We start from the raw sequence: 27,892 nt of genomic DNA on the forward strand, positions 1-27,892 counted from the left end.
CCGAATACAACAACCTTTTTCCCACCTCCTCCGCTACAATTACGGCGGCCCGACCTTCGATGGAAATGGCGATGGCAGAGGAGAGTACGATAACATCGGGGATGAAGTGAACTGCCCTCGTTGCTCCAAGAAAATGACGGTTTTCTTCTCGAACCGCCCCTTCTCGATTACGGGTCGAGAGATGGGAGTTTTCCAGACCCTTAAAGCTTGAGCCTTTATAGGGAAGCTTTATCGAGATTGGTAGAGAGATAGTGGGTACCCATTGTCTTAGCAGAGAAGAAGAAGAAGAAGAAGAAGAAGAAGAAGAAAGGCGAAAGAGAAAGAGGCGGAAGAGAAAGAGGGAATTAGGAAATTAGGGTTTTTTTATTTTTATTTTTTTGAAATTGTTTTTTATTTTTTAAAGAATTTTTTTTATTTTTAAAATAATTATTTTTTTATTTTTTTAAATATTTATTTACGTGGATATTCCACCATGGCAGTTAACAGCTAAAAATAGATGGAAAGGGTTAACTGTTAACAAAACTTGAGTTTAGGGGGTTTTACCACCAAAATTTTAGAATTGGGGTTTAGTTGCAAAAACCTAGCCACTTAAGAAGGTTATGCCGCAAATTACTCTAATCTTAATTGTGTCCTTTACAACATCTCTACTTTAAAGAATATTTGATAATAATGTATTTATTTTTGACAAAATTTAATAGTTTTTTATAATTTAAGTGAATTTTAAAATACCAAATAAAAATGCTTAAAAATGATGCAAGAGGACTTTTGATTGAATGTTGCACAAGGCTACTTCAAGGATCAGTTTCTCCTGAAGTTGTCGAAGCAATGGGAATATGAGAAGTATTGAGTTGGATAAAGGAGCGTCAGTGGCCACATGTGATACTTGAAACAGATTGTCTCTCTGTGATGTAAGCCATTCGTAGTTCTATTTTTATGATTTTTATGTTTGGTCAAGTGGTTAATGATTGTAGAACTTTAATTAGTTCTTTAAGAAGTGTTTCGATTCATTTTGTAAAACGATCAGCAAATATGGTAACTCATTCCTTATAAGAGCCTCTATATTATATTCAAATTGTCGTTTCAATTTGAAGAATATTTCAACTGACTTATTGCCTCGTTTCATAACTAAAATTAATAGTTAATAAAGTGTTGATTTACCATTCAAAAAAATAAAATCCTTATTATATTCTCTTTTTTTTTTTAATTTTTTTTTATTATTTTATCATAAAATAAAAAATTAAATTTCTTTAATAGGGAAAAAAACAGAAAAAAAAAAGGAAAAAAAATTACAAAAATACTATGGGCCGGCCCATTAAACATTTATACAGTCCACATACAAATATTTACAAAAATACCACATGCACTAAGCCTTCAGCTGTACAGAGCGAACGTTGAAGATGAAAATACCGCGATCGTTTCAAAACCGCAAAACAACCAAAATGAAACCAAAACGAGAAAAATACAACCATTAATTCTGGCGAAATCAATTGGAACAGAAGACCTGCAATGATCTAAACAGAAAATGACGAAAAAAAATCAGAAAAACTGTGAAGAAACTGAAATTACACATTTGTTTTCTGTTTTATTTGATCAAAACAACTCCCCCTAATTCGAAATCCAAATTCATGAAATGTAGATCTGTAACAAACAGATCCGGAGCTCCCATGCACTGAATCCAAAACAATATGCTGTGAATTTTTTTTAAAAAAAATCTCATGAATAATAGATCTACGTTATATACAGTTGTATTTTGATTGATTACTGGTTTCCAATATCGAATATATTTTTTAAAAAACACAATAAGAAGAGCAAATTCGAATTAAGGTACAACCAGTTACGTATAAGTCTATTTTTTTTTTTTTTTTGGTTGCCTTATAGTTGCATTATCGTTTTATGATAGTTTATATATTATGCAGGAATTTAATTTGACGGGGACTCAGAAATAGTAGTTATACATAGTAAGTTTTGTGCAAATAGTCGCATATTAGTTTTATAATGAAATAACATATGCAAGTAGCAAAACTATAATAAAACTACAAAATAACTGTATACAAACTAAAATACAGGAAAAACTCTTTGAACATCAACATCCATGATAAATCTCATTGTTACCCATTGATGATATAAAAATGGACAGGAAACAACTAGACAAAAAACATATTAAAAAAAAAAATACATACAGAAAGTGTTTACATTATTAAAAAACTATGAAAAAACTATTACAAAATGAGAAATAATCAAATGAAGAAACTGAAATGAAAAACAATAAAACATCTCGAAAAATAAAAACAGAAAAAAAAAACAAAATAAAACAGAAATTAAGACTAAACAAACAAAAATGAAAAACTCATGAAAAGAACAAATAAATTAAACTAAAAAAATAGAAGCCTTAAAAAACCAAACAAAACTAAAAGAAATGTTAAAATGAAAAACCTAAAATAGTAAAATCGATAAACACAAAACATACTAATGTCAAATACGAAAAAAATTTCAAAAAGGGGGGAAACGAAAAAGAAACCGAAAACAAACCTGAGATCGAAGACCAGCTCCATCTTAATCATTTTTTGAGCATTATCTTGATGAATTTTTTCCTGGGCAGCAACCTTTGATTTTTTTTAGGAGGAGCTCGCTCACGTTTCGACAGTTGAGAAGCAAAATCGGAGTCATCGTCTTATTCATATTAGCTACAGATTTCAACCCCATTTTAGAACTTTTCTTTGGCAAAGGGGGAGGAAAAGAGTTCAGCTATGGAGTTTTTTTTTTTTTTAAAAAAAAAAAAAACTGAAAATGAAATTGAAAATAATAAAAAAAAAAGGAAGAAGAGAAAAAGATAAGTGAATGATGTAAGGTGTGATTGATATAAGTCATCAATCAATGACGTGGCTGCATGGATGGAATTGATGTGTAAGTAGTATAATTGTAATAAAAGAAAGAGAAAAGGTAAAAATGATGATGTAAGCGTGTAGGGGTTTTTTTGTAATAAATTGAGTAAATTGGATTTTTGATGTAAAATTTTTTTTAATATATGTCAAATAATAATAAAATATTATTTGAATAATATTTAGAGGTACTTATTATTACAACACTTTAAAATAAAAATTCCTAAAAATAATATGGAAGAGAACTATAATAACATTAATAAGTTACGTTTATGTGATGGAAAAAAAAAAGAGCTTATATTTTAAAATATATTAATTTTTTTGAAAGGATTTGTAATTAATTTAAAACAAAGTAATTAAAGAAAATTATGTGATCTTAGTCTAACATATGAATGACTAAAATTACATCAATGTGTTGTTTGTTTTTTAGAATTTTCTATTGTCTTTGGCATACATTACACTTCTGTTATTTCCTTTGTAAAGTAATTTTCACTTCTGTTATTTACAGATCTGTTATTTTTTTATTTTATAATATTTACAAGTTATAATGCTCATATATATACAATAAATGGAAAAGAAAAGAAAAGGAAAAAAACTTACTAGATTTAATACAATTACTTCTAAAAATGCAAATACTAAGAAAAAGGTGTATTAATTTACAAGTATTCTGTAAAAAAAATAAAAAAATTAAAAAACTTTTTTTTCTTAAAAAAAAAAAAATCAGTATATGACATAGTGAAATTAAGATATTCAATACCTTCGTTGAAAGAAAAAAAAAATCAATACCTTTTCTTAAACTAAAATCTACATATTGTCTCTAAATAAAATAAATCTACGTAAGATTATGATTAGTTTGTTTTTTTTTTAAAAAAAAGAAAAACTATATAAGATTGATTAATATTATAATCAGGGGAAGATAAGATAAATCAATTAGTATTATGGCAGAGATTATAGTAAGCAGCAGGACACAGCTCAATGCTCCTCCCACTTCCCACAAATTTTGTTGAAAATTCATTCAGAACATTATTACAAAATAACAGATGTTCGATTCTAGAAAATAACAGCTAAAAACAGAGATCCGATCATTCTCTACAAATAAAAAAGAGTCTATAAACGTTACCTTGTTTTATTAATAAAACGATATATATACATATCTCATTGGAGAAGAAATAAGATCATCACAGATCCATTAACTAATAAATCAAGCATTAACGGTAGTAGTGGTGTGAACAATCTCTTCTTCTTCTGGATCTTCAAAGTTTGGATCCTTAACATCCATGACTTCCTTCTGGAAACCCATCTCAGAGGGGGAATAACCATCGCCAGCCCAAGTGAACTTTCCTCCACGGCCACCTTTCTTAGGCGATCCATTGATTCCAGTGCCCGATTTCCTGTCCTTCTTCACCTCCGATTTACCATTTCCCTTGGAACCTTTTCCTGCGCTCTTCATTTTCTTCTCTTTTTGAGTACTGAGTAGTGTTGTGGTGATGTGATGTGATTTGGGTTTAAGAATCGGTGCTGTTATATAGTAGGAAAACTTGGGGGCTAAAGTGTAATTTCGTAATGTAGCTACGTGGTGTAGTATAATTGGATTGAAGAACAATGGATAAGAACAAGCATTATTAAATGATTTTTTATTGTGGGATCTTACGGTGGTAACTGGGTCTGTCTGTTGTTTGTTTCGTTTCATCAAAAATAAATAAATAAATAAAAAACTGGGTCTGTGTTGGTGACGTGTCTTTATCGAGCATTTGAGAGAGAGAGATATGGTTTATTCAAATTGGTTATGGTTTTGTGATCTGGTCAGATCAGGTGCATCTTGTCCGTGATAACTTTACAGTCTCAGCAGATAAGATGAGCATACATTATTTAAAAATCATCCAAACCAAATATAACTAAAAAATAAAAATCCATTTTTTAAAAAATTAAAATAATTAAAAGTGTCTTTAGTAATATTTTTTTAATTAATTTTTTATTTTTAAAATTAGAAAAATAAAATTATTTTTTAAATCATGTTCTGTTTTTAAATTTAATTTTTTAATTGAAAATTAAAATTTTAAAAATTTTAAAAACAAAAAAAAAAATCATTTTCAAAAAATTTTTAAATAGTTTTTTTATTAATATTTTGGACTCTTACCCCAACCTAGATCTCGGTACCCGAACTTGGACCCCAACCCAGAGCCAGACTCGAACCCGGCCCCAGCATCAAATTCGACTTAAATAAAATCAACAAATGAAAATAAAAATAAAATTTACAGAACACACTTTTGTTTTTTGTTTTAAAATTGAAAAACAAAATTGGTTATACAACACATTTTTATTTTTCAAAAATAAAATTTTAAAAACAAAAATTTTACTTTTATTTTATGATTAAAAAATTTAAAAACAAAAGTGTTACCAAACGCCACCTAAGTTTCTCGTTACTAAATTTATAAGTCTGCCGATTTTTTCTGAGTATAAGTTTCTCCATCGATCAGTACGCAGAACTGTATGTTAGAGAAATTGTTCGTCTTCAAGGTGTCCTAAAGTCCATTGTTTCTTATAGGGATCCGAAGTTCATGTCGAGATTCTGGGAAAGCTTACATCGAGCCATGGGTACTCAACTGAAATTCAGCACAGTATTTCATCCTCAGACAGATGGACAATCCGAAGGGAGTATTCAAATCTTAGAAGACATGCTTTGGGCATGTGTGTTAGACTTTGAAGGATCATGGGTAAAGTACCTTACCCTGATCGAGTTCTCGTACAACAACAACTATTAGGAAACAATCGGGATGACTCCTTATAAACTACTCTATGAAAGAAAATGTAGATCACCTATTCATTGGGATGAAGTAGGTGAAAGAAAGTTCTTGGGTCCCGAAATTGTTCATAGGACAAACGAGGCAGTTGATAAGATAAGAGCGCGAATGTTAACTGCTCATAGTAGACAGAAGAGCTATGCAAATCCAAAGTGACGGGATATTGATTTCCAAGTGGGAGATATGGTATTTCTTCGAATATCACCTATGAAAGGTATTAAGCGCTTTGGTAAGAAAAGAAAACTTAGCCCGATGTTCATTGGACCTTTTGAAATCCTTAAGAGGATAGGGCAAGTGGCGTATATAGGTTGGCTATGCCTCTAGCGCTGGCAGCTGGACATAATGTGTTTCATGTTTCAATGCTTCAGAAATATGTCTCAAATTCGTCTCATATTCTGAGTTATGAAGTATTGGAACTTCAGCCAAATCTTTTATACGAAGAACAACCAGTGCAAGTGTTAGACAGAAGAGAAAAAGTCTTGTGGAACAAGACAATTGCACTGATCAAAGTGTTATGGAGGAACAGTAAAGTTGAAGAGGCAACCTGGAAACTCGAGACGGATATGCAACAGAAATATTCAGAGTTATTCAGGTAAATTTCAGGACGAAATTTTTATAAGAAGGGATAATTGTACTTTAAGGTTTATGAGACTGAATTAGCATTTATAACTAGATTAAATATGTATTAATTAGGAAATATATTATTATATAATTTAATATATGAAACTATATTGATAAATTGTATTTTAAAACCTTGTTGGTGTACTAGGGACATTTTCGTAAATTTGACCCTAGAAGGGTAAAATCGTAATTTAATGTTATATCGTGCTTATAGACTATATTATTATATAGTATGTTCATTCTATCTATCTGTAGGTATTTTCTGACAAGTCAGCGCGGTATAGTCACAACCGAGTATTTTGGACTGAAGCGGGTTCAGGGCCCAAGATACATTTTTGGAATTTAATTTTGGTATTATATAATAAATGGGAAAAATATGAATTAACATGTTATGTGTATGTGATTGGAATGACTATAATACCCTTGATTATAAGGTTATGTTTATATTTGGCCCTAGGGGCATTTTGATCATTTGACCAACTATTACATTTTCAACAAAAACAAAATTTGGAAATTAGAAAACCTATTTTCTGGTTTGTTCTTAGCCCTAGCCGATCCTCTCCCTCTCTCTTTCTCATCTTTTTTAATTTTAACCAATTTTGAAATTTGATTCTTGAATTGGAGTGAATTTGGTGTGAATCATTGCTTGAAGCTTAAGTAATTGTGGTAAGCTTCTAATTTTTCTTCTGTTATGTTTAATTTCTGGTAATTAAAGCTTCAAGAACTTGTTCATGATGTTCTTGAATTAATGATGCATGTTGTTGTAATTTTGAGGTATATGGATTGCATCTTGAGTGCTTTGTATGATTTTAGGGTTGAAAATATGGATTTGATTATGAATTTCTGGGGTTTGTTTGAAGGAGTGAAGGCTTTGAAGTTCAAGTTTTGAATTAGGTGTAATAGAGTAATTTGTGTTTCATGCTTTGTGGTGTATGTATATTGATGAATTTAAGTTTTGTTTTGGGTTTGAAATTGATGTTAATATTGGATACCTTGTTTTAGTTTTGAACTTGAGTTTATGCATGATTGGGATGGTTGGATTTGATTTGGTAAAATTTTGGGATAAAAATTTGAAGTTGTGAAAAATGGTAATTTTTGGGTTCGCCGCGGCGAGAGAAACCTGTAGCTGCTCGCCGCGGCCATGGCCTTACTCGCCGCGGTGAGGCTTTGTGTTTCCCTAAGAATTTTTGGGTTTTTGTTTTCGGCATAACTTTTGACTCGGGACTCTATTTGGGACGTTCTTGATATCGTTGGAAAGCTCGTTTTGCGCTCTATACGCTTATCTGTGATTAGAATGTAAATTATGAAGTTGAATTTCGGGATTAATCTTATTTGTGAAATCCTAAAATTGTGTGACTAGGACTACCGTCGCTTACTCAGGAACACTTGAGGATTTAGAATCTCCACATACTTGGGATACCAAGTAAGACAGTAATTAGCACGTAGAGTTAAGCGTTGTGGTGCTCATGTTTGATATTATGTTGTGATTAAGTGAGAAATCGAAATTAAAGTTATTACCCTAAAGTGAGCGGTTATACGATCTAGGGTTATTACTCTAGTGTTTAAATAATTTTGAATGCAATACTATGCTATATATGTGAGATAAAGAATTATGTGGGTAAGGCATAATTAGGTTAGACTCGATAATCAGAATTGAGATAAACTAATCTAAGGTCTTATTGTAAATAGACGTGTTAGCGCAACACGTAGGTCTATGCTAAATAAACAACAGATGCGGTGGCATCCGTATTTATTTGTATTGATAATATATTGCATATTTTGTTATTTACAGTTCTTGCTGGGCTTGACTCGCGGGTGCTCTACTGTGTAAGAAAGGGTAAATTAGATCAGCCATGAGTGTGAGGGCTTGGCGGTGTATTGTACATGTTTGGGCCACACCAGACCACGCGAATTCTACCAGTTGTTGTATTTTATATTCTCAGCTTCTGTCGCTTAGGTCGACACGTAAAATAACTTGTAATGTTTTGCAAAGATTTTTACAAGATCCCAAAACATGTGTAATCTTTTGGACTTGTTTGTAAATTAAATAGTTACAAGTTATATTTTCACTTTATACTTGATTTAAGATTTAGATCCCCGCTCTTATTTCTAGTAATCCCAGTTTAGTAAGATTAGGTTATGTTTATTGGTTGATAGTAGTGTGCATTTTATTAGGACGTTACATAACTAGACTTAACGAATTTGAAATTAAAAGTTGCAACAAAAACATAGCATATACTATTTAAAAAAATATGTGTATGAAACTGAAAGCACATAGTATTTATGCCACAAATATTTTTATCTTACCAAATCCTTCAAAAAAATCATTTTATCTTAAATTTTAAAAAATAAAGGCTGATTAGAATTTTTACTCATTGAACTTTGATATGTATCAAATTATACCATTGAATTAATCTGACCGTTAAAAATTCTCCTATGGAGATGGTTAGATTTAAGAATTTTTGTCTAATTTCATTCAATTTTACTAATTTTGTGATTGTCCATGTAATAAATTATTCTCCCCAGACTTTAATATCTACCAAATCATGCCCCTCAAACTTTGACATGTACCAAATCATGTCCCCTGAACTTTGATTCATGTTAGACTTTTCTTATTAAAATTGGACAAATGTCTTTAAGTCTAACAATCTTAATAATTTATGGAAAATTGTTAACAATCTCAAAAGTACACGTAGCATAATTTACTACAGGTCAAAATTTGGGAGCAAAAATCCTAATTAGCTAAAAATAAATAAAGTCAAAGCCCTAGTAAGGTGAGTGAGCCTTGCAGCACAAAGGTTCGTGGCGTGGGCGACTAGTGGGAGAGTGAAGCCAGTGAGGGAGGGGGCTGAGGGTTTCTCCCAATTCCCAGCTCATAAAAAAGAAATTAAAATTAAAAAAAGAAAAAGAAAAAGAAAAAGAAAAAAGAAAGAGAAAGAGAAAATATAATAGAGTGATGAGAGGTTCTATAAACCTGATACTGCCGCCGATATCTCCACCATCCTTCATATCCCTCAATCGCCTCTCTCACCTCTATTTTTCTCCTTCTCCATCTTCCTCTGGTAAGCTCTAACTTATTATTCATCTATTTACTTCTTCTTCTCTATCTCTAAATGTTTGGGCTTTTATTCTCTTCTGTTTGGGCACTGGGAAAATTTTGAGTGAGTAAGAGAAATTGAAGTTAAGTTAGTTAGTGTTGCTGCTTTTATTTTTTGAAAACAAATTTGCTGAAAACTGTTGAGGGTCCGGATTCCTCATTTTACTTCTTAACTTACTTTGCTGCATGCATTTCTTGGGAGGAAAATTTCAGTTTTGTATATATTTCGACGGTTGCGAGTGATTTATTTGGACCAGACAATATTGTTAGAAATGTATGTAGTTTCCAATTTGTGTTTACAATTTTTAGTTAATTTAATGTGGTGGTATGTAAACTAGACAGATTTGTTGAAGGCGGCATCTAAAAAACTCGTATTTGCAACAAAGACACAACCGCTTTCGACTATGGCAACTGTAAGTTATTTCAATTTACCATTTTTAACTTTAATTTGTGTCAGTTTTTTTTTTTTCGGAAGTAATAGAATTTATTCAATATGAAGCTCAATCAATGTGTTGATCATTGGGATGGTTGTGAAATTAATTTGGATATGTTTGATATAGGATGAAGAAAGAGTTGGAAATGTGAAGCGGCAGTTGGCCAAACTGTTTGAATCATCGCTTAGAGCAATAGTCCCAGATGAGTCCGATGTAGAGCCGTTGATCGCTCCTTGCACTGGAAAATTTGGCGACTATCAGTGGTAAGCAGCAAGCCTTTTAACACATGAACATCTTCTTCAGTACTCTTACCGGACATATTTGTGGATTTGGATTTTTTTTCATGTATACTTCTGTATGTTTTGAATTCTAAGTTGAGATATCTTTCTTTGGTGAAGTAATAATGCCATGGGCCTCTGGTCTAAAATAAAAGGCAAAGGGACTGAGTTTAGGGGTCCTCCATCTGTCGGACAGGTAAAGATTCTGTTTTTTTTTTGTTTGTACATTTTTCTTCGTCTGAACTTGATTATTTCTGGTTGGTTGTGGAATTTCACATGTTTAGAATGGATAATTTATTGGTTATTCAATATTATAGGCCATCATGAAAAATCTTCCGCCATCAGAAATTGTAGAATCATGCTCTGTAGCTGGACCAGGATTTGTGAATGTTGTATTATCAAAGAGTTGGATAGCTAAGGTATACTTTTGAATTTTATTGGTGATTGAAACTTTACCTGAACTTTTAGAAGAATAGTACTTTGTTAATTTTGTTTATTCATATGAAACATATATTTTATTTTGCAATTTGTATATTCATATTGCTTTATATATATGGAAACTGATTATAGCTCTGTCATGTGTGGATTAGTAATTGTAAAATGCTGGTGCTGCAGACTATACAAAATATGCTTCGCGATGGTATTGAAACTTGGGCACCACAACTTGAAGTCAAAAGGGCCGTAGTTGACTTTTCATCACCGAATATAGCAAAAGAAATGCATGTTGGCCACTTAAGGTCTACTATCATTGGGGACGCTCTAGCCCGTATGCTTGAGTTCTCAAATGTTGATGTCCTAAGGCGTAACCATGTTGGTGACTGGGGAACACAGGTAGATGTTAGTTTTGTAAACAGTATATTGACATTGACTGGTATAGATAGTTCTCAAGGGAGGTGTTTCTTGTTGTAAATCTTCATGAATTGTTTCCTGCATTTTTTATGTTTGGCAACATATTCACATCCACTTACATATAAACATAATTGCAGTTGTAATATTACATGGTTGGATGACATTAGCTAATTGCAGGCAGCACCAGCTTACTGCTGTCTGCGCTGCTCTTTAGTAGTACTATAGTGATTGAGATGTAATTACACGCATGATATTACATGTTTTGATGATTGCAAATTGGTTGAAGGCTGAGTTGTCTGCTTTGTACTTTATCACTACTAGCTTTATAGCATTATCTAGGCGTTCATGGTTAAAGAATGGATTTTGTCATCTGTTATAAATCTACTACTATCATCATTCACTTTTTTTTTTCCTGATGAGAAATATTCTGTGTTTTTCAGTTTGGTATGTTGATTGAATTCCTCTTTGAGAATTATCCAAATTTAGAAGATGTTAGTGAAACTGCAATTGGAGACTTGCAGGTTAGTGAAATTTACACTAAACATTTATATACTTTTTTGCTCTTTACATCTTGTGAACAAGCATTTTTATTTTTCTTTTGTATGGGTTCTTTTATTAATTTTTTTGGCTAATGTCATGGAGAGGGAGTTGATATTTTGTGTTTTAAATTAGAATTATTCAATATAGATTATTTGTGTTGACTAGAATAACTTCCTCTGTATAGTGCTTAAGAGGAGCTGTGTTCTTATGATGACGGTGATGATGCTTTTAACTTTTTTAATGTTGAGTTCTAGGAGAGAGATTTATTGAAAATAATGAGTAAACTTGTACCAGATTTTAACATAAAAGCCATCATATATTTTAGTGTAAGGGTAAATTTGAGCAAAAGCATTTTTGTAATTTGCACCTTTTTTTTTAATAACTTTTATTTGCTTGTCTTTGTTGGTGAGGTATATTGTGGCTAATTACACCCCTGATACAAAATACAATATTAATTTAAGTGAAAGTTTGTAGGCTTTCTATAAAGCTTCAAAACAGAGGTTCGATGATGATGCTGCTTTCAAGTTGAGGGCACAACAGGCAGTTGTAAAGCTTCAGGTAAGTTACTATTATTTATTGTAGAAGATACACGTAAAGCTGATTTCATTTGCTTAAGCTTTGAAGTTTTAATTTGGGGGTTTTTGTTTTGTTCGTTGAATTTCTACTTCTACTTGTTCAATTTTATAAAACAGGGTGGTGAATCTGAGTACCGGAAGGCATGGTCAAAAATATGTGAAATCAGCCGGAAGGAGTTTGATAAGGTGTATCAACGTCTTGGAGTTAAATTGGAAGAAAAGGTAGTTTTAGCTTAACTTTCTGTACGTAGAGATTTTGGAGACAATTTAGCTGCTTTGTTGCCTACTTTATGATTATTATTGGGGCAGTTACTAGCACATACTACTACTGTGGTAGTAAATTATTTGGTAACTGTTACAGTTTGAAAACTTAGAAAAGATGAAATATTAGATTTTGTAGTGGAAACTTTTATAATTTAAGAATTTTTTTCCCCATAAGTCTTTAAATACTGTGAGTGCATTGAATTCGCTTTTTTGTCATCATTGGTTTTGTTTTCTTTTACAGGGAGAAAGTTTTTACAATCCATATATTCCAGGCGTTATAAAGGAATTGAGCGAACTAGGATTAGTTGAGGAAAGTGAGGGTGCTCGTGTGATCTTTATTGAAGGGGCTAACATTCCCCTTATTGTGGTGAAGAGTGACGGTGGTTTCAACTATGCTTCAACTGATCTCACAGCTCTTTGGTTAGTTGTTTATTTGATGTTTGTGTTAACATTTCAAGTTTATTCTTCCAAATGCTTTAATTATTCACTTTCTTTCACTTAGTCCAAGTATCTCCTAGTATTCGTATAATTCAGTTATATTCTTGCATCGCGAATGTGTAAATTAGGTGTGGAAAGTGCTAACTACACTTTATCTAGCACGCTCTTTTACATTCTTATTTGAACGCGTGACATGTGATAAGTATTCTATGTTTTAATAATATTGAAAGTAATTACTAAAATCCACATGCTAAACAATGATATAAGAGAGGGTAAAAAAAGTGTCTTTGACATTTCTCATAAAGTGCTGGACATTGTGATTGTGCATGTTGATGCACTGCAACTCAGCGTGTTTTCACAGGCATGAAGATGCACTTACATTTGTGCAAGATTGGCACGTATACTGTGTTGATTATGTATGTAATTGATGAAATTATGTTTTATATTGGATTTGTGAAGCTTATGTTTGACATTGCTTCTTGCAATGCATAGGTATCGACTTAATGAAGAGAAAGCAGAGTGGATTGTATATGTTACTGACGTTGGTCAGCAACAGCACTTTGATATGTTTTTCAAGGTATGTACATAGTATCAAAATTTACCATTATATCTTGTGTTGATGGTCCTTCATTAGTTCTTTAGTTAATTATATATTTCTTTTGTTAGATAAGTGGTATTTGTTCTTCGACTTATGATTGCTTGCTTGCTTGAGAGATTTTAACTTTGAGTGTGCTTAGAATCCAATCAGATACGTGTCCCTGATCTGCATGACATTGTACAATACTAGTTTTGCGAAAATGATCTTGTTCTTTTGTTCCAGGCCGCTAAACGTGCAGGTTGGCTTCCTGCTGATGATAGCAAATATCCAAAAGCTAGTCATGTTGGTTTTGGTCTGGTTCTTGGAGAAGATGGCAAACGATTTAGAACTCGGAGCTCAGAGGTTGTTCGATTAGTTGATTTACTTGATGAAGCCAAGAGCCGCAGTAAAACTGCACTTATTGAGCGTGGTATGTACTTTTTTTTTTATGTACTTTTAAGAGCATGTTCAAGTACCTATTAATGTGGCATAGTTATTTGTATCTTACTTTCATCATTTACTTTATGTTCATGATTGAGAATGTGTCTCATGTCTTTTCTGTCTCTCATTGATTAATCCTTCCTTACCTGTCAAACTTAAATATTAATCAGGCAAGGCCAAAGAGTGGACTGAACAGGAGCTTGAGCAAACTGCTGAGGCTGTTGGTTATGGTGCAGTTAAGTAAGTGATCAGTACTTGAGCTTCTTGTTTATGAAATGATTTAACAGTTAGTGTGCTGTGATTTTTATCAAAAGCTGTTACAGTCCCAAGATTAATTATATTTTTATTCAAAATTTTTGGTCATAAACTCTCATTTAATATGTGGCTGTACTTGGCAGGTACGCTGACCTGAAGAATAACAGGCTAACCAATTATACATTTGATTTTGATCAGATGTTAAGTGATAAGGTGTGGTGACTTCTGTTGTAGTTTTCTTTTGTCAATATTTAATTGAAGAAAGAATACTAAATAAATTTGTTAATCATTAGTGAAAATGGACATATATGTTTTCCACTTGATAGTTACTTTTTTTGTTTTCTCCGAAGCACAATGCAGCAACACTAGTTGCTGATGACATTTTTTCTTTGTCTTTCTAAAAATGTCTGAGCAGGGCAATACTGCTGTCTACTTGCTCTATGCTCATGCTAGGATCTGTTCAATCATTAGGAAGTCTGGCAAAGACATAGACGAGTTGAAGAAAGTAAGTTATTTCTACTTTCGTAATTGTCATTGCTAAACCTTATATCTTATGATCTTTCTTCGTCTGCATTATTTTTCGTAAATAAATATTAATTGAAGTCACTTGACACTAGGACAAATTCTTGTAACTGTACTGCTTCTGTGGAAAAAGGTTTTATTATATTAATACTTTAACTACTTGTTTTGAACAGGCTGGGGTGATTGTTTTGGATCATGCTGGTGAGCGTGAATTGGGCCTGCATTTGCTACAATTTTCCGAGGTAAGTGCATCCATATTGGTGAATTTGATTGTTGCCCTCTGATCTACATGTTTGGTTGCAAGAGTAGCGAGCATAATTGCTGTCTAAATTTACAGGTTGTTGAAGAAGCGGGCACCAATCTCTTGCCAAACGTTCTGTGTGAATATCTTTATAACCTGTCAGAAATCTTCACTAAGAAATTTTATTCTAATTGTCAGGTACGGTCAATCATACGCTGTTTCATAAACATTAAGCAATAATATGCTATTATGTAATTGTCCAAATTGTAAAACCTTCATCCACACCTATACTAATTATATTGATACAACTGGGTCAGGTGGTTGGCTCTGCCGAAGAAACAAGCAGACTATTGCTTTGTGAAGCAACAGCCATAGTGATGAGAAAATGCTTTTATTTGCTCGGAATTGAGCCGGTTTACAAGATTTGATACGTTAAATTTGTTCTGGACAATTTTTTCTAATACTCATCTGAAATATGTACACCTCATTTGAGTGAAAAGAAAGTTTTGCCCTCGTGGTTATATTTCTCACAGCGCGAACTGTGGAGGTGGGCATGTTTTCCCCTCCTTTTTTTCTGAGTTTTATATTTCAGAGCTGGTGATGGCTAGTGCTAGTGTCAACCCACAATTATCCGCCGAAAATGTTCTAATATATTACATAGCTGCTCAATATCAAACCCTTGATTTTCTCATGTAATGATGTTTAACAAGTTTATAGTGTTGTGGTTATTTGAAATTTGAATTACTGCACTGAACTACTAAAGTAATATTGTTCAAACGGCATTTCCAGCTGTACTTGATGAGTTTCAACCGTAAAGAAAATGTTAATGAATGGAAAGAGAGCTCTTTAAATGTAAATTAAGAGTTTTCTTTTTTCTATTTCTTCAAAAATTTTAAATATTATATTTTTATAAAAAAAGTAAAATTGTGGTACTTTCATACTTCTCCTCATAAAGAGGAAGTTAGTTTCAAGTTCAAATCTCTGTCAGCTGGACTCTGATCTCATAACCCCTACGCACAGTAATTTAGTTATGTGTGATATTACTCAATTTTTCTTTTAAAAGCCCTAGTTGCAATGCAAACTTAATGGTGGTGAACGAATTAATTTCTAAAGACGATTATCACTAGTGAAGATTTATGCCATACACAATATAATCGCTAGACGACTATTGCTCAATTAAAGTTAATATTTTTTTTTTGTCTTTACATCAAGTGCTTTTTTGAGAATTTTTTTGTTTTTTTGTTGAGGCCTGACTCAATCAATGGTGGTGAACGAAAGTTCGATTTAATTTTTAATTATTTATTTCAACAGACGTGCTCTCAAGTCTCAACTTTCATTATTTTTTCCCAAATAATTATTTTTATTAAAATAAATAAATAAATATAAATTGGGGATAAGTATAGTAGTAGTCTAGTAGATAGGGAAGGTTTATCATGTTGGAAGTTGGAACTGCGATCCATCTGCCACCTCTACTCAAAAACGGTCAAACCATAAACAGTTCCACAAAAAAAACTTCACAACAAAATTTCTACTGCCTCTATCCGATAAAATTGTACATAATATGATCCTAATCCAGTTCCACTCACATTTTCACACAAAACTATTTATGACTTGCAAATATATACTAAACACAATATCAAACCATGAAACAGAAAGGGTACCCAGCTTGATTACTCAATTCCTTTTAAACCATCTCAAAAGTATTGTTAAAAAAAAAGTTATATCATTTAAAACAAGAAAGAAACTAAAATAAAAAAAAGAAAAAAAAGAAACTAGTGCTCGAAATGACATAGTATTTTATAGTAAGGAAAACTAAAAGTGCAAAATTTGAATTTGTTATAATATGAGGATAAAAGCCATAATTAACTAAAGGTGCCTAGAAAATAATAAAGATCCTCTTGCTGTTGATTTCTTTGATATGAGACCCTTGGGATAGTGTAATTTGCTATCTAATCCCCCTCCATAGCTCTTGCATGACTTCATCATCATTTTTCTTCTGTAAGGTGAAACCTTTTTGGGAAGATCTTCAACATTTACAGCATTTGCTAAAGATGTGAAAGACTGAGATTTCCCTTGATAATACTTAGACAATCCTCTTCTGCACATATATAAAAAAACATTTAATACACCAAAATCAAAATATGTAAAATACCCAGAAGAGAACAATAAAAGAACTTGGCTCAATCGGTCACATATTATATTGTAGAGAAAAAATATATACCTGATAGGAAGATGGACCATGAGCTCGGATAATTCGTATAGTGGACCATTATTTGAAGAAGAAAATGATGATATTGATGTTGATGAACTTGATTTAGAAGAAGAAGAAGAAGAAGCATCCTCTACTAACTCTGAGGAAGATGATGATTCAATGGAGTCTAGTGATGAATCTATAGATCTTGACTCAATATTAATATCCTTATTATTATTATTACAGCTTTCCATGTTCATAACCCACCTGTCGTTTTGAGCTAATAATAATTTATTATCAACTCTTTGATTTTCTGAAATGATTTTCTCTGCTTCTTTGTTCATTATGAATGAATATTCAGCTTAGAAGAAAAGCAAAAATACACAACCTTATAACGGAGAAGAAGAAGAAGAAAGAAAAAGAAAAGAGCTTTGTAAAATATGATGATATATTTGAAAGGTTGTATTTTGGGGAGCATATTATATATATACTCGAACACGTTACATGCTTTCTATCTTTTAATAATTTAATTAATGAAAAATAAATGGAGAAAAACTATATTTGGGGATAAAAGGACGTGGCTCAACATGTGCTTGCTTATTATACCAATAAAGAAATGGATAACATTTTTATGACTACTTTTTTTTTTTTTTTTTGAAAGGGATTTTTATGACTACTTTATTATTGCGTTATTAAACCGGTTTTATTAATTATTATATGTATAAAAAAGAGCACTTTATCCTTATAAATTTGTCATTATCACATATTTTTAGGTTTACGGCCTAATAATAATGAATAAATAGGCTATTCTATAGAGTAGTAGTAGTAGTAGTAGTAGGAGTACTATAGTAGTGAGAGGATAAGGTCTAAATATTGAAGGCATATCCAAATCTGAGTCACCGTCTTCTCTTTTCTTTTGGAGGTAAAACTAAGGTCCCTATCTTTGCCAACTTTGCCTCGTAAAGCCATGACAGCTTTGGCATATTTACTTCTTTCAATGACCCACTCATCATCAAATATTCAAATTAATTATAAAAATTTGAACTTTTAAATTTACAAAAAGAAAAAAAAAAAGAAAAGATAATTAGTGATATGATATGGAACGTTTTTGGTTGTCCAAAATCACATTAATTAGAATCGTTGAAATTGAATGATTTGATGATTATTATGATCTAAGTGAACTTTTAGAGTGCTAATTTATGAACTTAATCACAATATGTAACTAACATCTCAAACATTCATTTTTCACTGTTGTTTGAGTTTTGATATGATCTTATGCATGTCTTTTGTTACTTATTTTATCTCTTATCTAATTATATTAGGTGAGTTTAAAAGTGATGACTCATCTCTCATATAAAAAAGAAAAAATAAATGATGACTCAAGTTTAAATTCCTCTCAGATTCTTCCTAAACCTTTTCCTTCCCCAATCAAATTTAGAGGCTTCACTCTTCATTCTTTACATCCTAAAATAGTAATGGTACAAAAATTCCAATTTGTCTAGATTCTTTACACCATAGTTGAAATGGGTGCAAATCTTGGGCCACTAAATAAAATAAAAATATTTGTGTTTTAAAAAAAAAATTAAAAATTAAAGTTGATAAGTATTTTAATTTGTCCGGGACAACATTTATACTATGGGGCTTTTTGTCAACTCTGGTTCAGAATATACTTTGCTTTTTCTTATGGTCTATATTGCTTGCTTTTATTCTCTTGTACAAGAAATAGGTCACAACATTGATTATCTTGTTCGTAGCTTTAAATTAATTTAGTTTAACAGGGTTTAAATCAAGGGTAAGAAATATTAATTAGATAGGTACTTAATCATGTCTTAAAAATCATCCACTCAGATCAATAGAAAGATGGCCTTAAGTTAGTGCTTCAAAAAAAAAAAAAGGAAGACTAATTTCATTCCTTAATCTACGTAATTTAATTTATATATATTTTCTTGGAATGAAAGAAAATTATTTAATTAGACAGTCTCACTTGCTACTCATCCCAATACATTTCAAAATAAGAAAGAGATTTTCAATCTAAGAAATGTTTGTTTTAAAAATATTGTTTTCTTATAGATGAAGTTAAAAATCATTATTCATTAATACATATTCAAAATTAATATAAAATGAAAATTTAATGATGAAATTCAAATAGGTAGAGATTGGGTTGGTAGGGTAGAGAAGGCAAGGCAAGAAAAAAGGCTAGGTATGAGTTTAAGGATAAGGACTACGAAGGTTGACTAAGGCACAGGTCATGATGATATAATAGTGTTGGAGTTTTAGATGGGCAATTTAGATGATTTGGCACCACATATTTTATTGTAGATAATATATTCATGTTATTTACATGTATTTAATATTATTATTATTATTCTAATCTTATCCTGCCCAATTCTGTTGGCCTTTTTTAATAATTTTTATTTTATTTGTTTATTAATGGTTTTACTTACCCACAGATCTGCATATTTTCCTTTGTCCCACCACATTACGCTTTTTCTAATTAATTTAAAAGAAAAATTCTTTTCAAACAAAATAAAAATAATGGCTCTGAATCTGACATCACTACACTTATGGGCTTTTGAAACTTGTCACCGTTTTGTTCATCAAGTAACTTCAATTTGGATCCTTCATAAGAAAATCATAGGTGGACACGCACCGATTCATTAGTTAGCCTCTGAATTTGAATTTTGGATTCATATCATTTCCTTTTATATGATCTTATCTTTTGGAATTTCATTAAAAAAAATAGGTAGGAAAGGAAAAAGAGGGCTCTGCCTTGTTTTGTCTTCCACAACATCCAACCCATGCAATGGATATGTTATTATAATATTATTATATAACATGTATATATATTCTTGTAGTTGTAGATTTTGTACAGTGAAACATAACATCATTCATGTGTTTCAAGTGTGTAGATACATAAAAGCACAGACATCAGAAATGAATCAGAATGAGTGGGTCTGACCCCATTTTTGGCATAGGCTTCACAAGTTCTAACCATAGATAAATAATGGAAATAAATTTTTGACATTGACAGTTTTTAGATAGTATTGGTGATATTTGACAAAATTTTCTACTAGAGCATTTTGATCTTTTCAGTTTCACCAATAGAAATAGCTCAAATTTAGTTCCATATATAATCTAAAACTCCTTTAGTTTAGACACATCCACAATTAGCAAGAATTTTTCTTTCCAAAAACGTTGCAGGAAGTTTTAATATGATGAATATTTGCCATTAAAAAAGTCTACATATAACTTGCAAGAGATAAGGATTGAAGAAGACAAGAAATGATTTATTCAAAGAAAAAAAAATTATAATACAAGTTGAGAACAAGTATAAAGAAATGTAAAAAATTAGCGTGGCTCTTCTTTCTAACAATCAAAGGCTAAATGATAACAAGAAAATGAAATTATAGCTCTTTAAACAAATTATGATATTATATGAAGGATCTGCTGTTAAGTTATCATGGAAAGATCCAAGTAATGTTTGATCAAAACTGAACACTGATGCATAGGACAACAAACTGTTTATCCACACAAGTTAACATTACAATACAGAGCTATCAATCTATCTATCTATCTAGGAAAATTTATAGGAGGTTCTAAGCTCCCAACCAGGATTCCGAGATCGATATCTTTGTCTTCAAACTTCTTTATGAAAGGGTGATTCTGGAGAGGCAAAAAACAGAATTATAAATCATTTTTTATTGTCAACAATCATGATTTTCTAAAGAACTTGAAGAAGAGCATGTATTATTTTACTAACCAAAAGGTCCAAAGAGGATGACCTTTTCTCCGGTTCCTTCTGTATGCTGCAAATTCATTAGAAGATGTAATAAGATAAACTAACATTATTGCAAATATCAGAATAAGAAGTAAGTTGGATGTCAAGACTAACAATGGAACTTCAATAAACTGATTATAACATGCAAGCAAAAGATTACCAAGCTGACACAAATGAACAGAATTCTGGGGAGAACTGATCTGATGGAGCAGTTGGTGGCGGGTTTTCCACAATAGCTTCCAAAAGTTCATAAAAGCTTGGCCAGCTTTGCTGATCTTCAGTTTGCATGTAAGGGAAGCGTCCTATAGCGCACTCGAGAACAACCATGCCTAAACTCCAAACGTCGCTGCTATAGTCGTATGCACTTCCACTAATTCGCTCTGGCTATAGAAAGAAATTAAAACAGCCTTTCTTTATGTTTCATTCGAGTTTGTAAGATCATTAAGAAATCAAGATAAAGTGTTGTATTTCAAGCCCAAACAGGAAAGACAGATGTAAACCAACTCAAAATTCATCATAAGGGATTAACGATAGAAGAAAAGTAGTAAATTACATACCGACATGTAGTTGTAAGTACCCACAAATGTGTCCCTTTGACCCATGGAGCTGGCTAGTGTTGCACTCACACCAAAATCAGTAATCTTTACTTCCCCTTTGTGATTTACAAGTAGATTGGATGGTTTAATATCTCTATGTATTACATGTCTTTCGTTATGCAAGTACACAAGACCTTGTAAAACCTGAAATACAAGCGCAAATCTTCAGTCAAGTAATATATACATTTATGGAAAGGAAAAGAAGCAAATGAGGGCAAAAAAAAAAGCAACTGATCATAAAATTTAAGTTCAAAAGGGGAAAAAAATAGACCTGTTTACAAAGGACTGCAAGATATGGTTCAAGAATTGTATTAACTTGTTTGATCACATCTACTAGAGATCCACGATCCATGTATTCTAATACAAGAGAAATGGCTCCATTGTGATAAAAAGAGTGGTAACATACAACCACATGTGGGCATTGTGCTGCCTGGTTTATTTTCAGCTCCTGTACAATCTGTTTACGAAATTCTTCTTGGATGTTCATCTGGATAACCTGTAGGAAGAATAATAATTCTAAGTTATACACCAACAGCTGACTTCTTAACTGAGATCAGCAATTTTCTCTGAAGCTAGAGCTTATAGAAGAAGATACAAGTTGAATTCAAGCCAAAACAATAGAATATACTATTGATTATTGTTTTAGTTTCCAAAAATTTGGTCATCTAGGATGGAAAATAAAGCTGCTCCTATATAGCTTGAAGTTCAAAAACAACAACTGGTCATTTAGAAAAGTTATACAACAAGTGTGAATGTCACTACATTAACTAAGTTCGTTCCAAGTCAAGATGTGAGCTGAAATTAAAAACATGATTTAGGGAAAAACAAAATGAATGTAGACTTCCTATTATGTGTGACAATAAAAAGATTTGAAACAGCAGTTGAGGATAAGAGAGAATAAACTTTAAGGTGGATCAGTGGTTACCATCAGTTTGAATTCAGAGATGAAAAGAAAACAAATACATAGAAAAGTACATAAACAAGTTCAAAAAAACTATCTTGGTAAGCTGACCTTCAAGGCAAATAACTCTCCTAGCCATTTATGACGAACCAGTTGTACTACACCACCACTTCCTTTGCCAATGACCTTAATAGTCTCAAGGTCATCCAATGAAAACTCGATGTTAATCTCCTTATTATTGGTAGGCTGTTCAATTGCAAAAGAAGTTTTTGAATTAGAAAAATGAAAAAGAAAATCTTTATAGTTTACAAAGAAGGAATATATACACCAACAAGAGAGATCTTTCATTAATATACAGTGCCACGAGAACTAGTGAAGACACAAACATGGAGATTGTTTTGTCCATTCAAATTTATGATTAAATGGAAAAACGATGATTAGATGATCAATGCAAGAAATGATATGAATAAAAATCTTACTTGGTCTTCCTTTTCTTCAGAGATGAGACGCAACCCTTTATGGTTTAGGAGCAAATCACCATCATGAAATGTACCACTTGCAGTCCTGAAAATTAAAAACACATCCAACTCTTTAAAGAGGGAATTTCTTACCACCATCTGGTTAACAAGTAAATAAAATAGAGAAATGAATTGCAAAGAAACATGAAAAAAGAAAAGACTGTAAGGAAGCTACTTAATTGTATTACCCACGTAAAGAATTATACCCAAGTTAATAAAATGTCCCAAAATGAACAAAATTACTCTACTTTATCTGCAAAGCACTAGCTCGCAGTCAATTAAAAGTTTCAAACTTTCAAGTATTCTTAATCATACCTAAACCAATGCCATTTTCCTTTCCCATATACTCTCAGCAATCAAATAGAGCAATAAGGCAAGAGAATAGAAGAAAGAAAGAAAAAACCCCAAATCAAGAACACAATATAATTAAAAGATCATAAAGAGTAACTTACAAGAAGGAAGAAATTGAGGTTTCTTGAGCAGGAACAGAGAGCTTGAGTTGCTTCAATGGCGTCTTGGTCTTCATGATGATGGGTACAGGAGTAGAGTAGAGAGGAGTTAAGATCAATTTTTGAGTGTGGGGTCGCTAGGGTTTGTGTGTGCAATATGCAGTGACGGATTCAAAGAGAAATTTTGCTAAATGTATTTTTATGGAGTGAGTATGGAATGGAATATAGATTGGAGATGGCGACAATTTGACTCGTTAAAGTATATGACTTGCATAAAATTCAAACGATTTAGACCGCGCAACGGTTATTTTATATTTATATTTTTAATTATTAAATTTCAAATTTGTGATGATATTTCTTCGAGGAAGAAAAACGGTATAGTTTTAGAAGTTTATCATATAAACGCCATGTCGTTTTGAGTTTGAACTCAAAATACTGTCGTTTATTTTCTCATACGTCATCACTCATCAATTATTACTCAATTCAGAACGACATTTCGTCTCAAATTCCGGAAATACGAAATATTTTGTTGATGATCAACGGTACTCCGAATGAAAATGGTTAATACTATCAGATAGTGTTTGCGGGTGGTACGATTTTTGACTATTTTTTCAAACTAATCCGCAACGGTTTTTTAATTTTTCAAATCGCACCCGCACTGTAAAATTAAAAAACTGTAAAAACCGCACCGCAAATAATGGTGCGGAGCGGTGCGGTTTTTGCGGTTTGGACTATCACTAAATAATTAAACTATCACAAATACAACAAAACTTGAGCAACACTTTGTCAAAAATACCGTAAGGCTTGAAAATAAATATGAAAAAAAAAGTTTCAAGTTTCAACAATACAATAATTTGTGGGCTTAGGTTGGGATTTACATATTGGACCTAAATAAATATAAAAATTAGTATGTTTATAATATGCGGTGCAGTGCGGTTTGAACCACATATTAACAATTCAAAACCGCAAACCGCTCCGCACTGCGCGGTTTAGGAAACATTCAAACTGCGACCGTACCACAAAGAATTTCAAACCGTTTTTTTTTTTTTTTACGGTGCGGCCGATTTGAGCAGTTTGATGAACACCCCTACTATCCGACATGATACATTTCTTGTCTTATGTTTCTATTTTATCTGTTAAAAGAATAAAAAGAATACTTTTTTTTTTCAAAAGAAGTAAATATGTAAGCAAATTAAGTTTGATGACCATTACAAATAATGTTATTGGATATTGAGAAAGCCTCAATTCCCCTAATTACATTTTGATTAAAAATAAAAACTAATGGGACAAAGGTCAATCAAATTCTGGTAGGAGGGACTCGGGTGTGGGATGATGAAATTTTTGAGAATTTGTTCAATACTTTTGATTCACGGTTTATTAAGAGTATTGTGTTGAATGATAATGTTGGATCGGATCATTGGTATTGGTTTAAAGAGATTTCAGGGGTTTATTCGGTGAAGAGTACTTACAAGCTTCTCTAGGTTCTTCATGATAGGTGGTTGGAAGATAATAATTCGGGCCTTTGGAGGGCATTATGGCAACTCAAAATTCCTCCTAAGGTTAAAGACTTACTCTGGAGGGCATGTACAGGGTGTTTACCAACACTGACCCAGTTAAAATGTCAGCATGTTGATGTGGTTGTCATTTGCCCGGTGTGCCAAGGTAATGAATCAATCTCCACATTTTGGTCGAGTGTTCTTTAGCCAAAGCTTGTTGGCAGCGGGTTGATAGGGCTATTTGCAACCTTTCGACCATAAATTTTTCAGGATGGTTTTATCAACTGGTCATAGGATTTTCGAAGACATTGGTTTGTCATGTTGCGATGATTTGTTAGTCTCTTTGGAAAGCAAAAAATGGACTTGTTTAGCAAAGTAAAAATTCTACTGCAAATGGGGTGGTGGCTGATGCATTGTCTTACTTTAATCAGTGGAAGATTGCTCACGAAAATTCTGCAAACACAATGGATTCCAGTTCTTGTGTTCGTGTGGAGCATTGGTTGGTTCCTAGTATTGATATGATTAAAGTCAATGTAGATGCCTCTGTCACTTTCAGGGCTTTTTATTTTGTGATTGGAGGGTTGGCCCGTGATCATCATGAAACTGTCATTGATCATTGGTCCAAACAATTGCCTGACTGTGTGTCTCCTCTTTTGGCGGAGGCATTTAGGTTGAAGGAAGCTTTGAGTTGGATCAAAGAACGGGGCCTAGATCAAGTATTGTTGTTTAGTCAGATTGTAAAAGTATCATTGATGCTCTGTATAGTTCGTCTCCTTTATTGTCACCTTTTGGTTTAGTTATTTCTGATTGTCGTACTTTAATGTCTAATCTTAACAATGTTTCTTGTGTTTTTGTTAAATAATTTGCGAACAAGGCAGCTAATTGGTTGGCGACTGTCGCTTGTTCTTTCCCAAGTCGTGGCTATAGTGGGGGGCTTGTCCCTACTACTTTTTAAGTTATTTTGGTAGATGATTTATCCAGTCGTGAATAAGATGCATCTCTTTTTGTCAAAAATAAAAACCCACTTTGAAATTGAAGCAACAAAATTAAAAGATTTAAAAACTTTCAAAAAATTACAACACAAAAAAGGAGGCATAGGACTCCTACAATGAGCTACATAGTTATCAATTTTCCACTTTAGCTTTAATCTCTTGAAAACTTTAATAACTATGTCAGAATCACATTTTACAATAACAAATTGTAAGTCTATCTCTATTGCAAGTTCCAATGCTAATAGACAAGATGTGACTTCCCTACAAAGATCATTAGCCAAATGCAGTCGCTTGGTACCAACCCAAAATCATCTTCCCTATATGATCTTGAGCCACCACTGCAAGCATCATAGCCCTTATCTAATCTCCACATCGTAGTTAAGTTTGATCCGGCCGACACATAGAGGTTCCCACTCAGTGACCGCAGGAGAAGGTTATAAAGGAGACAAAAGAGAGTGATCATACCCTGTATGACAATGAACAATAGAATTAATATAATAATGTATGCTATATAGATAGTTATTGTGTACCTCATCATTTCTTGCTCTTCAAATAGTGTCAACTATGAGTCTATGAATACGGTCAAGACTAGAATACGGTTTTTGTAGCAAAACCAAACTTAGCCGTGCAGATCATGAATACGGTTTTTGCAGCTACTCTTTATCACATTTGGAGAAACAGAAATGACTGTCTTTTTAATGCTGTTTGCTTGTCAACTTCTTGTCTTAGTTCTAAGAAAAAAGATTGCTATGCTATAAATGTTGTAAATAGCTGGTAGTTTTTTGAGTTGGTTGGCTACTGCCGCCAGCTTTTGTTTTGTATTTGGTTGGTTCTTTTGAATAAAAAGTCTCCTTTTGTTCAAAAAAAAAAAAAAAACAAAACTATGAGTCTATGATAAACGCATATAAGAACACATCATCAGTATTCACGTTGCTTGCATTCAAACTCCAAAAGAATTTAACCCAATCTCACATTCTAGTCCTCAATTCTTATACATGACTGAGACCTCAAGGAGACGCTCTCCACAGATGAGAAGCCATGTTACTAATAAAGATAAATACGTTTCGCAGTTTCTTCCTCTCCCGCACAGATCGGGCAAGAGGAGTCCTCAATGTTTATTTATTCTCTAAGGATGAATCGAATTGGAAGCGCATTGGATATAATGCTCCACGAGAGAACTTTATAGCATTCATGCGTTTTGCTACTCCAAAGTTTGTTCCACAAAGGAGCAACACGACAGTGTTGGTCCTTCTCAAGAGCCTGCAAAAGATAAGCTCATTTGAAAAAAAAAATTACCATTTGGTTTTGTAGGATTTTTACTCTTTTGCCCTACACCAACAAGACTTTTTAATATCAGTTTCAAGGTCAAAAACGACCTTTCCAAGTCTGACTTATGCTTTAGACTTAAACGGCACCGTATGACCAACACGACACTCAATCTTGTGTCGTTTGGTTCTCAGAGTTTTAAATACTCTGAGAAGGATCTAGAAACCCTAACACTCAAACACTCAGCCTTTCACTCTCACGAATCGAAACCCTAGCAGAGCAAGTTCTCTTCTTTGAGAACTTGCTCGATTTCAAGCCAGAAAACCCAGATTCAAACACACACACCCATAGATTTAGGTTTAGACAAATGAAAAACAAGAAATAAGGAAACAAAATCACCAGATTTGTTTCAGAGCTCACCCAAAAATTAGGGCTACGTCTCTGTCAAGCTCGTCTCAGAGATTAGCTTGATATCCACTATGATCAAAGGCAAAATACAGTCATTTGGAGCTTCCTGTCACAAGATCTGATCAGGTAAACTCGATTCTTTGTTTGTACAAGTTTTTATTTGTTTTTCCTTCTGATTTTCTTCTCGATCTAACTCTGTTTGTTTGTTGTTGTGCATGTACTCATCCCTTCTGCCTCCTCACCATGAGGTCTCCATTCTCGAGGTTGGATCTTGGAGCTGAAGTCTTCAAACTAGGGTTTTCTCTTTCTCTCTCTCTCTCTCTGTAATTTTCTGATTTGGTTTCTGTATGTTAGATCTAGGTTTCTTCTCTTTGATTCATGTATTTATATTGTTGTAGAGTCGGTTGATCAAAGGCTTAGGAGTTAGTTACAATTTCAGTTGTAACTAACTACTAAGTCTTGATCCACTAGAGGCGAAGCCACCC

At 32.6% G+C, this 27,892-nt stretch overlaps 4 protein-coding genes and 1 long non-coding RNA gene across 6 annotated transcripts; 1 reads left to right on the forward strand and 4 right to left on the reverse strand.

The window, feature by feature from the left end:
• Window positions 1–1,277: 1,277 nt before the first annotated feature.
• LOC133035966 (uncharacterized) lies at window positions 1,278–2,752 on the reverse strand. Its single transcript, XR_009686979.1, has 2 exons — window positions 2,530–2,752; window positions 1,278–1,511 (listed from the first exon to the last, which is right to left on the reverse strand). It is a non-coding gene; the product is annotated as an uncharacterized LOC133035966 (long non-coding RNA).
• A 1,115-nt stretch (window positions 2,753–3,867) lies between these two features.
• Window positions 3,868–4,442, reverse strand: LOC115707713 (uncharacterized). Its single transcript, XM_030635743.2, has one exon. It carries the CDS (start codon window positions 4,327–4,329, stop codon window positions 4,081–4,083), a length of 249 nt encoding a protein of 82 aa, XP_030491603.1. The 5' UTR covers window positions 4,330–4,442; the 3' UTR covers window positions 3,868–4,080.
• A 4,637-nt stretch (window positions 4,443–9,079) lies between these two features.
• Window positions 9,080–15,553, forward strand: LOC115705165 (arginine--tRNA ligase, chloroplastic/mitochondrial). Of its 2 annotated transcripts, none has more exons than XM_030632411.2 (18): window positions 9,080–9,363; window positions 9,741–9,811; window positions 9,959–10,095; window positions 10,231–10,306; window positions 10,428–10,529; window positions 10,726–10,941; window positions 11,400–11,480; window positions 11,974–12,057; window positions 12,192–12,296; window positions 12,580–12,758; window positions 13,269–13,353; window positions 13,597–13,783; window positions 13,965–14,034; window positions 14,193–14,262; window positions 14,465–14,554; window positions 14,745–14,813; window positions 14,909–15,010; window positions 15,130–15,553. In XM_030632411.2, the coding sequence occupies exons 1-18, from the start codon at window positions 9,258–9,260 to the stop codon at window positions 15,238–15,240; spliced, it is 1,941 nt and encodes a 646-aa protein (XP_030488271.1). In that variant the 5' UTR covers window positions 9,080–9,257; the 3' UTR covers window positions 15,241–15,553. The 2 variants fall into 2 exon arrangements, with proteins under 2 accessions (XP_030488271.1, XP_030488272.1); XM_030632412.2 differs by having other exon boundaries at window positions 9,204–9,363; window positions 9,737–9,811.
• Window positions 15,554–16,456: 903 nt separating this feature from the next.
• LOC115705166 (protein OXIDATIVE STRESS 3) lies at window positions 16,457–17,567 on the reverse strand. Its single transcript, XM_030632415.2, has 2 exons — window positions 17,034–17,567; window positions 16,457–16,910 (listed from the first exon to the last, which is right to left on the reverse strand). The coding sequence occupies exons 1-2, from the start codon at window positions 17,345–17,347 to the stop codon at window positions 16,679–16,681; spliced, it is 546 nt and encodes a 181-aa protein (XP_030488275.1). The 5' UTR covers window positions 17,348–17,567; the 3' UTR covers window positions 16,457–16,678.
• Window positions 17,568–20,404: 2,837 nt separating this feature from the next.
• Window positions 20,405–23,789, reverse strand: LOC115704245 (mitogen-activated protein kinase kinase 6). Its single transcript, XM_030631460.2, has 8 exons — window positions 23,249–23,789; window positions 22,758–22,842; window positions 22,390–22,524; window positions 21,649–21,873; window positions 21,339–21,521; window positions 20,942–21,165; window positions 20,764–20,809; window positions 20,405–20,666 (listed from the first exon to the last, which is right to left on the reverse strand). Exons 1-8 carry the CDS (start codon window positions 23,320–23,322, stop codon window positions 20,574–20,576), a joined length of 1,065 nt encoding a protein of 354 aa, XP_030487320.2. The 5' UTR covers window positions 23,323–23,789; the 3' UTR covers window positions 20,405–20,573.
• Between the last annotated feature and the right edge of the window lie 4,103 nt (window positions 23,790–27,892).

Source organism: Cannabis sativa, chromosome 1 (genome assembly GCF_029168945.1).
Source record: "Cannabis sativa cultivar Pink pepper isolate KNU-18-1 chromosome 1, ASM2916894v1, whole genome shotgun sequence".
NCBI lineage: Eukaryota > Viridiplantae > Streptophyta > Magnoliopsida > Rosales > Cannabaceae > Cannabis > Cannabis sativa.